General features: G+C 45.3%; 1 protein-coding gene across 1 annotated transcript; it reads left to right on the forward strand.

Moving 5' to 3' along the window:
- Positions 1-9,535: 9,535 nt before the first annotated feature.
- CEBPB (CCAAT enhancer binding protein beta) lies at positions 9,536-11,986 on the forward strand. The gene has a single exon (XM_053394244.1). It carries the CDS (start codon positions 10,008-10,010, stop codon positions 11,124-11,126), a length of 1,119 nt encoding a protein of 372 aa, XP_053250219.1. The 5' UTR covers positions 9,536-10,007; the 3' UTR covers positions 11,127-11,986.
- Positions 11,987-13,384: the final 1,398 nt, after the last annotated feature.

Genomic DNA, 13,384 nt, shown 5'->3' on the forward strand with positions numbered 1-13,384 from the left:
TTAATTCTTATTATTTTATTTATGATTTTCAATTTTATACATTTCAATAATTTTACAATCATTTTAACATTTCAAAACTCGACTTCCTTTCCCCTCTTTCTGCGGTTCCTTAAATTTATTTTTCATATTTTCTGCATATTCCAAATTAACTTAACTTACTCATTTATTCATCTGTTTTAAATATATACTCTTATCAAACTGCAGGCTTTTACAACAATCCTGCCAATGTTCTTATCTGTTATCAGTTTATTTGTAAATATTCAATAAACCATTTCCATTCTTTTATAAAAAAAGTTTGTTATCTTGATTTCTTATTTTTCAGGTAAGGAGAGCTCGTTCCAGAGCACTATGGCCCAATTCCTGCACTGTACGCACCTGATCACCTAATGAGATGGCGCCACATAGAATCATAGAATTGGAGAATCGAAGGGACCCTCGAGGGTCATCTAGCCTAACCCCCCTGCAATGCATGAACCTCACATGCAGAGTGAAGTGATCAATTAGGGTATATAAGAGGCGAAACAATATTTCAGGTATTGTGTGTTATTACTACAAGTCCTACTACTAACACTATCGGTTTTGCCTGCCCTTTGCCCTAAGGTGCAACCATTTAAAATGCAACATTGAAAATAGTTTAAAATAGTTTAAAACAACTTACAGTCACAAAAATAGGATGCGTCCTAAAAATATACCTCTTATGTGTCAAAGGCTAGAGTGAAGAGATGTTTATACCACTTTATATTCCAAAACCAGCACCTTCAACCAGCACCCAGTAGCTAATTAGCTGCCAGTTTTTGCTATTATTCTCATTATTATGTTATGTTGTTGTTAATTGTTGTTGTCTCTGTCTAAAATCCCTCCCCCCCCCTTTCCGACTATGTACCCGTGCATCTATCTTGGCATTCAAAAACTCATTGCAATCTGTCAAAATCTGGACTGAGGAAATAAACTGAAATGATGTCAATAGCTTCAGGGAGTAAGCGAGCATAGAGCAATTAAACATAGGGAAAAGAAGAATAAAGTAATTGTTTGGGCTGCATGGGCTTGTCTTAAATGGGTTTGTGTTGGCAGCTATAAAAACATGCGAGCTGCTATTGCACAAAGGCGGAGAGATCGTTCCAAGAGCATTTTGCACCTAGGTAGTTGTTTGGAGAGTAAGTCAGTGTGTGATTGAGTGGAGGGGGAGGGGAAGAGGATATCCATGCATTCCATTGACAAATCCATTGCTGCATCCCACTATGATGGGAACCGCTCTTGCGGAAGTGGCTTGGGAAGAAGGTAAGATACAGCCATGCAAGGCCTGAGCGTATGGTGTGTTGGACTTACTTATTTATTACTCTGTCCTTCATTCGAAGATCTCAGGGCAGTTCACAAGATAAAAATACAGGATAAAGGGAGAAATAAATAGTTAGAATAAAAACAAAACAATAACAACCCTTCCCACAAACACATTTAAAAGGCCATAGAATATTAATCAACAAAAGGGCTTGGTTGGACAGAAACATTTTTGCTGGTTGCACTGTTCATTTTGAATGTTTGCAAGTATCTGGCATTGTATACGATCAGAGTTACATTGTGAAATGTTGAGTTCAAATCCCAATGTGAACATGTTAGGTTGTCTTAGTCAAGTTACTGTCCCTCAATTTGTAGTATGAAGGTGGTAATACTGGCCCAGCTTACTATTATTGCATTTGGAATGCACTACAGATTCCAAGTACAGTCATATCTTGGAAGTCGAACGGAATCCGTTCCAGAAATCCGTTTGACTTCCAAAACGTTCGAAAACCAAAGCGCGGCTTCTGATTGGCTGCAGGAAGCTCCTGCGGCCAAATAGAAGCTGCGGAAGCCCCGTCAGTTCGGCTTCCAAAAATAGTTCACAAACCGGAACAGTCATTTCTGGGTTTGCGACGTTCGGGAGCCAAAACATTCGGGAACTAAGCTGTTTGACTTCCAAGGTACGACTGTATTGTTATTAAAAGCAGTGTATCTTAATATACACTATCCTGTGTATTTATAACAAATTAGTGTGCAATGCTTGGTTTTGTTTGAAAATCAATTTCTTGCGTTTACATTGAATGAGAAAGCCATTTTATATGAATTTCCCTAGAAACAGAGATGCAAATGGGGACTTAGGAAGGGCTTTCTCACGTCTTGTATTCAGTATCCATTTCCCATGGAGTGCAATGATTAAGCCATAAGCAGACCAAGCAACGAATTAGCCAATGAATGAATGAAAGGCAGCAATGCTCGCTTCCTAGAGATTAGTAATTATGTTTTAAGGCTATAGTAGTAAGCCTACTTACCTGGAAATAAGACTCGCAGATACCATGGGATAGATATGGGATCTGGCTGCAAAAATGCTGAGGGAAGTGGGCATTTATTCAGCTCAGACTTTACATATGAAGGTATGCGCGGCCTGATTTCATGTTTGAGTACTTGTAAAAGGCAAAGAGGCCTCCTTTCAGTCAGACAAAGCGTCTGAAGCAAAAATTCCATTTTGCCTTTGTCAAAAGTGCCCCGTCAGTGTGGGTTAGCCCTTCCAGCAGTTTCCTCCATAAAGACGAGAAACGCAGCTGCTACTTTGACCTCTCCGATGCACTGGAAATTTTCCGAGAGGTAGAGGAAAGCATTTTGGTCATGCTGTCCCACAGGCAACAGGCAGGAGCTGCCGATGGCCAGGTGACGTCTCTCATGTACCCTGTAGGGCAAAGAGCATCGCTTGGGCAGATAAAGCGAAAGGTTGTGCAACCTCACGTGCTACAAAGGTTGGGAGTGCTGGGTCAGAGGTGAGCCTGGAACAGGATGAGTTTAAAGCATGGTGGAGACCAGAAGAAGCAGGGGCTAGGAAGATAGGCTCATCTTTTCTCCTGTCCGCTTTCCTCTTTCCTAGGGCATGCTTTGAATATTGGACCCAGGGATCGTTTTCTCTTCGGTGGGCTCATCCATAACTCATTTTGACACTTTCCCCTCAAACAGTGGAGAGCGTGTCATCAAGCCACTTGCTTAACATCAGCACAGTGGCTCTCAAAGGGTGTTGCAGGAGAGGAGAGCAAGTGTGGCGAAGAAATTCAAGGACAATCAAAGAAACGTTTCAACATTTAGGTGTCTGAAAACACTGGTATTGCTGGACCATTTGTAAAGACAGATTACCAGTGACCGAAAAGATTAGCATTTACAAAACTGTTGTCTTCTGCAGGTGAGGCATTAACAACAGTTATAGTGACTCATGCATTCCCAATCTTGATTTTTTAAAACTAATGGATGTTGTGCAATATTAAGAGAGAAAACTTATATTCACAGCTAATTTGGAATGTAATGTACTTTGAAGACAAAATGGTGTTGGCCTCACCTTTGTGTGAAAATTTGTCCAAGGAGCCTATCACTTGGCTAGGTAGAGTTGAAATATTCCTTTTGAGCACTTGGAGTAGTAGATTGACATCACATCTCTTTATCTGGCAGTACAGTGGTACCTCTGGTTGTGGACATGATCCGTTCCCAGGTGCTGTTTGCACCCTGAAAAGTCTGTAACCAGAGCGGCGCTTCTGCGCATGTGCAAAGCGCGATAGAGCGCTTCTGCGCATGCGGCGAAACCTGGAAGTAAACACTTCCAAGTTTGCCGCGTTCTTAACCTGAAAAAATGCAACATGAAGCATTTGCAAGAAGAGGTATGACTGTACTGACAAGTGTCGAAAGGAGGACTGTGGCCAACTCAGAGCCCATCTCTTGAAACTGACTACCAATGAAAACTGGGGGACAACTTTCATTTTCTTTCGTGGAGTCTGGAGGTCATTGTAATGCGAATATTATACACAAAGCAATAGAAGGAAGGAAGGACACTGGCTTTTATAGCTAGCACCTCAACCCTGTAGAGGTTTTATTGAATGCAAGCCCCACTGACTTGGGTGAGCCTTGCATCCAAGAGAACATTCTTCAGATTATAGCCTTGCAGAATCAGGAGAAAGATTTCATTTCATATTACATGCGTTGATGGTCTTACCAATGCCAGGATGTTTGGATTAACAGCAACTTCTTGTGTGTGAGAATGGCTGCTATTAGTAATTACCATGCTATGTACTTTTCTGCACTTCCCCCTCTTCTGAGCTCGCTGTTTACAATCCTCATTCCAATCGTGTATATACCTCTAACTCAGGACAACACTTCATGCATCTGATGGAGTGGATCGTAATTTTGTGCCATAATAAATGTGCTAGTCATTCAAAGTGGATGATCACAAGCTTTGCATGTAGAAAGGTTGAGGTCCAATCCCTGGGATCTCCAGGTAAGGCTGAGAGTGGGTTCCTGTTGTTCGTTGGAGCTACACATAAGGGATAGGGAACCTGTGGCCTGCCAAGTGCAATAGGACTCCAACTCCCATCAGCCCCAGGCAGGATGGCCAATGGTAAGGAATGATGGGCAATGTAGTCCAGCAACATTGACCTGGCCACTCTTGTAGGGAAGTCGATCTTATTCCTGTTATGGTCACGTAAGCCAATAATAGCCAAGGAATTAACATGTTGGTGTTCTTCAGGAAGGAGTCTGCCCTCTCGCTTTTGCCCAACTTCAACCAGTAGGAACAGGTTACTAAAGATTGGTGGAGAAGATGAAGGCTATGATTGGTTATGAAATTCTAATTAGTCCTACTAGTAACTATCTTTGGATCCTTGAAACACAATGTGATGAAGGAACACAGAGACTTTATTGGGAATCCATTTACTTGTGCCAAAATATTACTGAGAATGAGAAAGAAGGGGGTAGGGGGTGTTGACAGGCAAGAGAGCCATGAAAAAGCAACAGAAAGCCTCAAAACGGCACTGGAGAAAAATACATGGCAATTGATAATAAGCAGCTAACAGCCCAATGGCTTCTTCAGGCATTCATACAAATAAATAAATAATAACATGTATCGTGGTTTATTTATTGAGCCATACACTTCTTGTTATTTTAGTGATTCTGGAGAAGGCCTTAATAAAAAACAAGCTGCATATTTTAGGCTCCGTTACTTGGGAGTAAGCCCACTGAACCCAATGGGACTTACTTCTGAGTAGACCTATGTAGTATTACAATTTTTTTACTGTTTTATTACTAGGCAGTCCAGTGGACCCATGGAGGTTTAATTCCATGTAGCCATTAATATATTTCTGCTATAATTTAAATATTTTTTCAGTACCTTGTGAAGCTTTGCCCTTCCTTCCTTCCTTCCTTCCTTCTTGCTGCTAAAACATTACTAGTAAAGTACTGGGACAATGAGGAAACCACATTAAGCTAACAAACTAATTAATTCCAGACTCTTAATGAACCTTGTTATGGAATACCAATGTCGGAAAAATGGTGCCATTTCATTTTATTTTGGAGTGCCCGTAAACTAGAAAATAATAGGCCACCAGTACCATAGTTTAATATTATGTATAAAACAAAAGGTTTTTTTCTATTTAGAAATTGCAATCTTTTATATGTCAACATTAGAAAAACGCATTCCAGATTTAAAGCAGCAACTCTACAACTGGAAGGAAGCCCTACTGAACACAGTGAGACTTACTTCTGAGTAGACATGTACAGAATTAGGCTATTAGGTGGAAGGATCATCATGTGAAGAGGGAAAACAAGTAGGTTTCACTATGTAATCTTGGGGAGAGCAAGTGAAATCTAGGGAGACCATGAAATCATGAGCCTAGACTTGACTGAAGATCAGTTGCTTCTCCCTTCGCCTTTTCAAAAAGATTAATCACACTACATTCTTTTGGCAGCAGCACCTCTCCTTTCCAAAACATGACAAAAAAATATATCCACACTCAGGTTTTTTTTTCTTTTTTTTTAAAAAAACAGCAATAGAAATACTGCTATTCTTAGCTCTTTGGAAAGGGCTTCTCAGCCTTTGACGAGAGGAGTGTCTGTCTTGAAATGCAGGTGCAGCAGCTGTAATCCACTCTTCAAGAGGATAATGGCCCAGAACAGGAAGAGAACTGCATACAGAACTAGCTATCAGTGGTATCCACCTAAATTTAACCATTAAAAAATAATGTACATTGAAGATGGAGCAAACTTGTTTTCTCCTGATCCGGAAGCTAGGACCATAATCAATGGATTCAGGTTACAAGAAAGGTGATCCCAACTAAACATCAGGAAGAACTTTCTGATACTAAGAGCTGTTAGTGGAACAGACTCCTATGAGAAGTGTTGATTTCTCCTTTCTTGGAGATTGTAAAGCAGAGGTTGGGTGGCCAACTGCCATGTTTTATCTAGTTGAGATTCCTCCATTGCAGGGGTTTCATTGATGACCCTCAGGGCCGCTACAGTTCTGAGAGTCTACGCCTAAATTAATCCATTAATTTCAATAAGTTTACTCCGAGTAAAAGTTAGTTGAATGCCACCCTATAACTCTCTCTCTCTTTTCTTTCTCTCTGTGTATAATTTTTATTTTCCATTTAATATTATACATCAACTTCCTTCCCTCCCGCCTCATAGCTTTTGAAATTAACCTTTATATCATTGCATTTTACACGTTTTCCAATTCTAATTATACTGATTACAAAATGGCTCAAAATTTAAATAAATATAGAAAGATAGAAAATTTCTCATTACAAGTCTTCAGACAACCCTGCTAGTGATGTTAATTGCTTACAATAATCTTTCAGATACCGTATAAATTTCCTCCAATCCTTTTGGAATACTTGATTGTGATGGTTTCGGATTTTTCCTGTCAGCTTCGCCAGTTCTGCAAAGTCCATCATCTTCATCTGCAACTCTTCTTTCGTTGGCCCTTCTTGTTGTTTCCATTTTGGGGCTGAAAGAATTCTTGCCGCAGTTGTTGCATACATAAACAGTCTTTAATCTTCCCTTGGGATCTCTTCACCCACTATACCCAGTAAAAAGGCTTCTGTTTTTTTAACAAGAGGCCACCCTATAACTTTGAACCAGAGCAACGTACCAACCACCTGCAGCCTGCACAAGATGCCATGGTACCCACAGAGATAAAGATGCTTGCCTTTACAGTCAGGTGTGAAGGTGGGCACAGAGCAGGGATGGGGAACCTGCGGCCATTCAAGATGTTGTTGGACTTCAACTCCCATCAGACCCAGCCAGCCCGGCCAGTGGTGAGGCACTTGAAAACACATGTTTGATTTGGGCCTCAGGGCTTGCCTACACTTCTGCTTGTCCCGTGCTAGAAAGCACATGTCTGAGCGGCTTTCCATTTACCCCGCCACATTCCCTGGGAAAACACACTTTTTAGTGTGTTTTAGCAACTCTTAACAAACAAGAGTGCCAAGAAATCTTTGAGGGAAATAATGTGCTTTAAAGGCACAGCATGCACATAGCCTCCTTATGTCCTCAGCTTTTCTCAGCATTTGGCATATAAAACATGCAATGCTTCAAAGGACTAGAAACCATGAGGACTAGAAACCTACTTTTAAGGAGGAAAAACTTTTTTAAAAACAACAACAAGAAGCAACCCAGAAGGCCCCGAAGCCAAAGGAGCGCACATATGGTACAACAGCCCTGAAGGCTTCTAGGTGTTCTGTCATTACTGCATTTCCAATGAAGAAAATCATTTTCAAAATAGATGAGGGAGAGAGAGAGAGAGAGAGAGAGAGAGAGAGAAGGGAAGGGAACACAGGTCTGTACAACCCGATTTCCGAATTCTTCCTCTTTTTGAATCTCTCTGAGGTTTGAGCCCTCGTGAACTGTTGACTGTTTGAATCACATAATGCAATACCTGTTCCTCTGGCTTAACGTTACAATGCTTCTCACACCGCAGAATTGCTTCACATCACTCTGAGATGCAATGCCATGTTCTCTTCAGCGCTGGGTCGTCTTTGCAAAGGACACTCCTACTTTCTTTAATTATATGTTTTGTTTTAAATTGATGTCCTTTATTCTGGGAGTGAGTCACTATCTTGTAAACAGGTAAATGTGGGAGTGAAAGAGGGTGAAATATACGCTTGGCTCCAAAGGTGGGTGTATTTAATTAAACAGGGTACCAGGGTTCCTTTTTCCCCAAGCTTGCTGCGGCTTTTCCAGCTCAGTCATGCTTCCCCAGTCCCAGTAGGAGACTGCAGGAGTCCGTCAGGGCTGTATTTTGCCATATACTGTCACTGCCCTACCAAGCAAGGCTTCTTAAAGTGTGAAACCTGTCACTACCAGGTCAAACGCAGGCCTGCAGCAGTTGCAAAACAAAAGAAGAATCTGATGTTGGAAAGAGGAGTGCTTTCTGCCTGGGCACGTCTGAAGTTGCTAGACCCAAATAGTGATAATTTAGTATTTGGCCCACAGCCTTTGCAAGAAGAAATTGCCCAGCCAGGTTAATCTCAGAAGTCTTGTGCAGCTCTCTGGGGCAATTCAAATATTAGAAGTCCATTGTTTTCCAAGGCTTGGAAAGTATTCAGTGCCAAGGCAGAACTCAGGAATGCGTGAAGCAAGGAAGTAGTTCTGATTGCAGGCAGGGTGACTTTCCACCTCCCATCATTCCAGAACCAGATCTAGGATTAAGGAGGTCTACTGAGCAAGTGGTGCGATGCCCAGACATGCTCAAGCCTTAAAGGCTGACACACACACAATGACCATTTCCAGTCACTTCCAGAGGCCCATTAAAACCCTCCTTTTAGCCTCCTTTGAATCCAGTCTAGGGCATGGCTCCCTTACGTGATTTCTCTTCCCGTTCCTCAAACAGGTGTCCATCTCTGAAGCATGTGAAAGAGAAGGAGAGAGAGAAAATGCTCAGGGTTCTAAAATGGAACGTGCAGGATCTCACCCCCAAACTTGAGTAAGATCACTTTGCCTCACTGGCCTCAGTTTTGCACTTGTGGACACTTCTTCCTCATTTGCTTCAACGTGAAACACAACTGGCTCTGTTCCTGCGCTCAGAATCCCTGAGGTGCACAAACCAACGCTCAGGTATTAAAGAAAGAAAAAGACCTGCTGTATTCAGTGGGTCTAGTCACTAGTCGTGTGTTTAGCATTGCAGCCTAAAACAGATTTTAAACCCCGCTGCACTGAAAGCAAAGAGGCTCTGCTGTTGCCCTCCTCTGATCCTAACCCTTCCTTCCTCAGAAGCTCCACTCTGTTCAGAAGAACTTCCTCCTTACCCTGCTGAGCCCCCAATCCTCAGCACGTTTACTCCAGAGTAAGTAAGCCCAGCTCAGCCCCTACGGAGCAGGACGCAAAAGGAAACAATCTTGAGTGTGCATCTTGAACATGAAACACACTGGACAAATGGTTCCTCTTTTTGAGTGCGCGTCTCCCAGGACCAGGCTGCAAAAGAGCCGGTGGATTTGGCTGCAAGGTCGCATCGCCTGTTCTTGCCTTGGAAAGATCCAAACAGCGACGGAGAGTCACGTACAGAGAGAGTTAGACAGATCGATCGACTTGAAAACTTTGTCCCGTCTGGGGAGAATAAAGCCCCTCCCCGGGCCAAACCCAATCCACCCATGCCTCCCTCCTCTCCTCCCCTCGATCCGCGCCTTGTTGTTGTTATTATGAATGGCCCCGGCTCCGGGAGGTCCACACGCACTCGGAGTGCGCTCCTTTGAGGCTGCAGCCAGCGGGCGAGGCGCTTTCGTGCGCTGCGCGAGCTCGTAGCAGCCAGCCAGCTAGGCGTGACGTCCCGTTGCCAAGGGACGCGCCGCCCCTATAAATAACTGCGCGCAAAGGAACTTTCCCAAGTCCGGAGACTTTTAAGCGACGGCGCGGCACCCGGAGCAACCAGATGGTCCGCAGCGAGCTTCACCCGCAGCCACACAGCCCGGCAGCCAGCGGCCGCAGCACCAGCACCAGCACCGGGGTCCAGGAGAGCCTGGAGCTTCGGGGTCTCTGAAGCACTAGTACGCGCGGACGGTCAGGGTGCGCGCTGGGGAAAGGTGCCCTCTCCAAGGAACGCAAGGGCTTTGGGCGACCGATCGTGCTCGCCGTCTGAAGCCAGCGACTCGACCGCCCCAGCAGCTCCGGGGGGCCGGGACTCCCCCTTTCTCCCTCGCCCCCTTCCCCGTCTGCTCCCCGCCTCTCCTTTTGCTTTCATGCAACGCCTGGTGGCCTGGGACCAGGCATGCCTCCCGCTCCAGCCGCCGGCCTTTAAATCCATGGAAGTGGCTAATTTCTATTACGAGGCGGACTGTCTGGCTGCTCTGAGCAAGCTGCACCCCCGGGCTCCAGGGGGCCGCTCCATGACCGAGCTCACCGTCGGAGACCACGAGAGAGCCATCGACTTCAGCCCTTACCTGGACCCTTTAGCATCGCAGCAGCAACAGGCGCAGCAGCAGCAGCAGCAGCAGCCGCCTCCTTCCGCGGCAGCAGGGGGCAACTTTGAGCCGGTTTGCAGCAGCAGCGGAGGCAGCAGCAGCAGCAGCGCCGGCGGGAACAGCAGCCAAGATTTTCTCTCCGACCTCTTCTCGGAGCAGGACTATAAAGGCGGCGGGAAAAAGCACCCCGATTACGCGTACATCAGCCTAGCCAGGCACGGCCACCACCACCACCCGGGCGTCGGGCAAGCAGGCCACAAGGCCGGCACGCTGCTGGGCTGCTACCCGCCCATGGTGGAAACCAAAGTGGAGCCGGTCTTCGAGCACTTGGACTCTTGCAAAGGGCCCCGCAAGGACGAGGGCGGCGGCGGCGGCGGCACGGGCGGAGGCGCAGGGCCCGGCCTGGGGGGAATGTCCTCTCCTTACGGCAGCACCGTGCGCTCCTACTTGGGCTACCAGTCGGTGCCGAGCGGCAGCAGCGGCAACCTCTCCACGTCGTCGTCTTCCAGCCCGCCGGGCACCCCGAACCCGTCCGATTCCTCGAAGTCCGCCTCGGCCGGAGGAGGAAGTGGCGGCGGCGGCGGCGTTTACCCGGCAGGCCCCGGTAGTGGCGGCGGCGGAGGTGGCGGCGGCGGCAAGCACAAGTCAAAGAAGTGCGTGGACAAGCACAGCGAGGAGTACAAGCTGCGGCGCGAGAGGAACAACATCGCCGTGCGCAAGAGCCGCGACAAAGCCAAGCTGCGCAACATGGAGACGCAGCACAAAGTCTTGGAACTGACGGCCGAGAACGAGAGGCTGCAAAAGAAAGTGGACCAGCTCTCCCGGGAGCTCAGCACGCTCAGGAACTTGTTCAAACAGCTGCCCGAGCCGCTCTTGGCCACCTCCGGACACTGCTAACCCCCAGCCGACCCCCGACGAGAGCTGAGGGGGAAGGGGGTTGAGTTGGGGAGTAGGGGGCGCAGGCGGCGCATGGAGTTTGGGGGAAGGATCGGCGAGGTTGGGGGCGGTGGGATCTGGGGTGGGTTTGTACACGCGCGTCTCCCGGCTCCTTACAAGGCGAGGCAGAATCGGGGGGGGGGGAGAAGTCGAGGGAGAGAGCGAGCCCAGAGGGTTTACATATATGAATGCGTATCATTTTTATTTTTATTTTTATTATTTCACCTTTAATTCGCGCGCTCAAGGTGGGAGAAGCCTTCCGCTCTAAGCTACGTGCTGTCCAACTCCTTCGGCTGGCGCGGGGAGTCTCCTGGCGGTTTCCATTTACCTCTGCAAACCTCATGGAGGAATCGTGATTTGTTTTTGTTTTTTACCCCCTCCAACTTTTCTTGTTACTGTTTTTTTTCTAAGAAAAAAAAAGGTGACGGCAAACCCGACACAAGCCACTTAATTTCGGATCTGATGTCTTTGCAGCGGTTGTTTTCCCTCCCCCCTTTCCCCCTTTTTTCTTTTTGGGTTGAATGCTTGTGTTATTTAAGAAGAGAGAGAGAATAAAGTAGAGAGAAAGAGAGGCCAGAGTGATGCAATCTTTAAAACATGGCTGGAAAAGCTGGCTACACATGATGCAACCTCGTGTAACTGTCAGTCATGGATTGAGTAATCTGTTAAAGATGTTCCTACAGTTGTTTTTTATTATAAAGAATGGTCTATTTCTATAAGGAGAAAAAAAGACATATGTATATTTTGGGATCTATGCATTCTTGCTACACATGAAGCATTAATGAACAATTTTAATAAAACTTTATTGTCAGGACGGAAAATGAGAGCTTGTTTTCTTCAAAGTGCTAACTTTCCACTATATTGGGGGGGGGAGGGGGGCAATCTAGAACCATTAAAATAACTGAGTGGTGTCCCAGCGGCTGAAATAGAATATAGATTTCTTCCAGTTCTTCGTTCAGCAGAAATTCCCAAGAGAACCAGCTTGGAAGCAAAGCAGTCACTTCTTCCAGTTCACTGCCTTGTTGCTGAAACTGTTGATCGGCTTGTGAATTACTACAAATTGGGGAGACCTGGAACTGCAGGTAACGTATAAGGGGATGACAAAAGCATAATGGGTCTTGTTTCCTTTATTTCTCATTTCTTTTCTTTTCTTGGTGTGATAAACCAATATTTCTGATCTGTTTAAGTAACTGCAGAGGATTTGGGGGGGGGGAGGAATAAGAAAAAGACAGATTTGTGTGTCATAGGGATACATTTGAGCTGGTTATGCTGAGAATACATTCATCAGGAAAGGGTGGAATAAATTCTTTAGGCATATCTATTTCAAAACTTTTCCAGAATTTCTGAAAGAGTTGTGGGCAGCCGACTTCTCTGTAGTCCGTTTTTGTGGGGGCCCGGGAGCAGGAGCCTGTTTTTGTGAATGCCCAGATTTTAGTTTTAAGGGCGGGGAAGGTTTCTAAGCCTCATGACACAGATTAGGTTGAGAACGATACAGTGTCAAAACACAGATGCCAAGTAAGGCGTTCAAATTCTTTTTCGGATCTCATTGCTTTTTTTTCCCAAAAAAAGGATGTCATACTTTTAAATGTCAAACTAACTTGTTTGTGACAATCTCGAGCAACATTCTCGCATAGGCAATTAACAACAACAGAAAGAAGGGATTGCAGAATAAGTGAGATCTATGTCCCCCAAGCCTAGCAGCTACCATATTAAAGTGAATTAGATGCAAAGTGTGTTAATTGCAGGTAAAAATAAGGCAATTAACCCCTGCCTCTGGCGTGCGGATTTCCAGTGTTATTTATTTATAGAGCATGCCTAGCCTAGCATCTTCCGTCCAACTTTATTTAGTTACTTACTTTAGCGAGGCAACCTGTGGCAAAAGCAGTGATGTTCATGCTAGTGATTGTGGAATGTATGATTTCTCAAGACCAGGAAGCTGAATGTTCCTAGCCTTGCTCATGTGTCTATACTGCTAGTAAAATGTTAACAGTATGTGAAGTTGGTGTGTGTGTGTGTGTGTGTGTGTGTAGAGGAGAGCTGGGTAAAGGACTGGTCTTACTCAGCAATTTACTATGAATTTAGGCCCTTTTAAAGTACTTCTAGGTTCTAAATTCTGATATCCAAGAAAAAAGCTTTAAATCTTCCCTGCTGCCCTTTGCACTGATGAAATGCAGAATTCACTTTGCTTGGAGGCTGTTGACCTAAACATTGCTCTTGTC

Source organism: Podarcis raffonei, chromosome 6, assembly GCF_027172205.1.
Source record: "Podarcis raffonei isolate rPodRaf1 chromosome 6, rPodRaf1.pri, whole genome shotgun sequence".
Taxonomy (NCBI): Eukaryota; Metazoa; Chordata; class Lepidosauria; order Squamata; family Lacertidae; genus Podarcis; species Podarcis raffonei.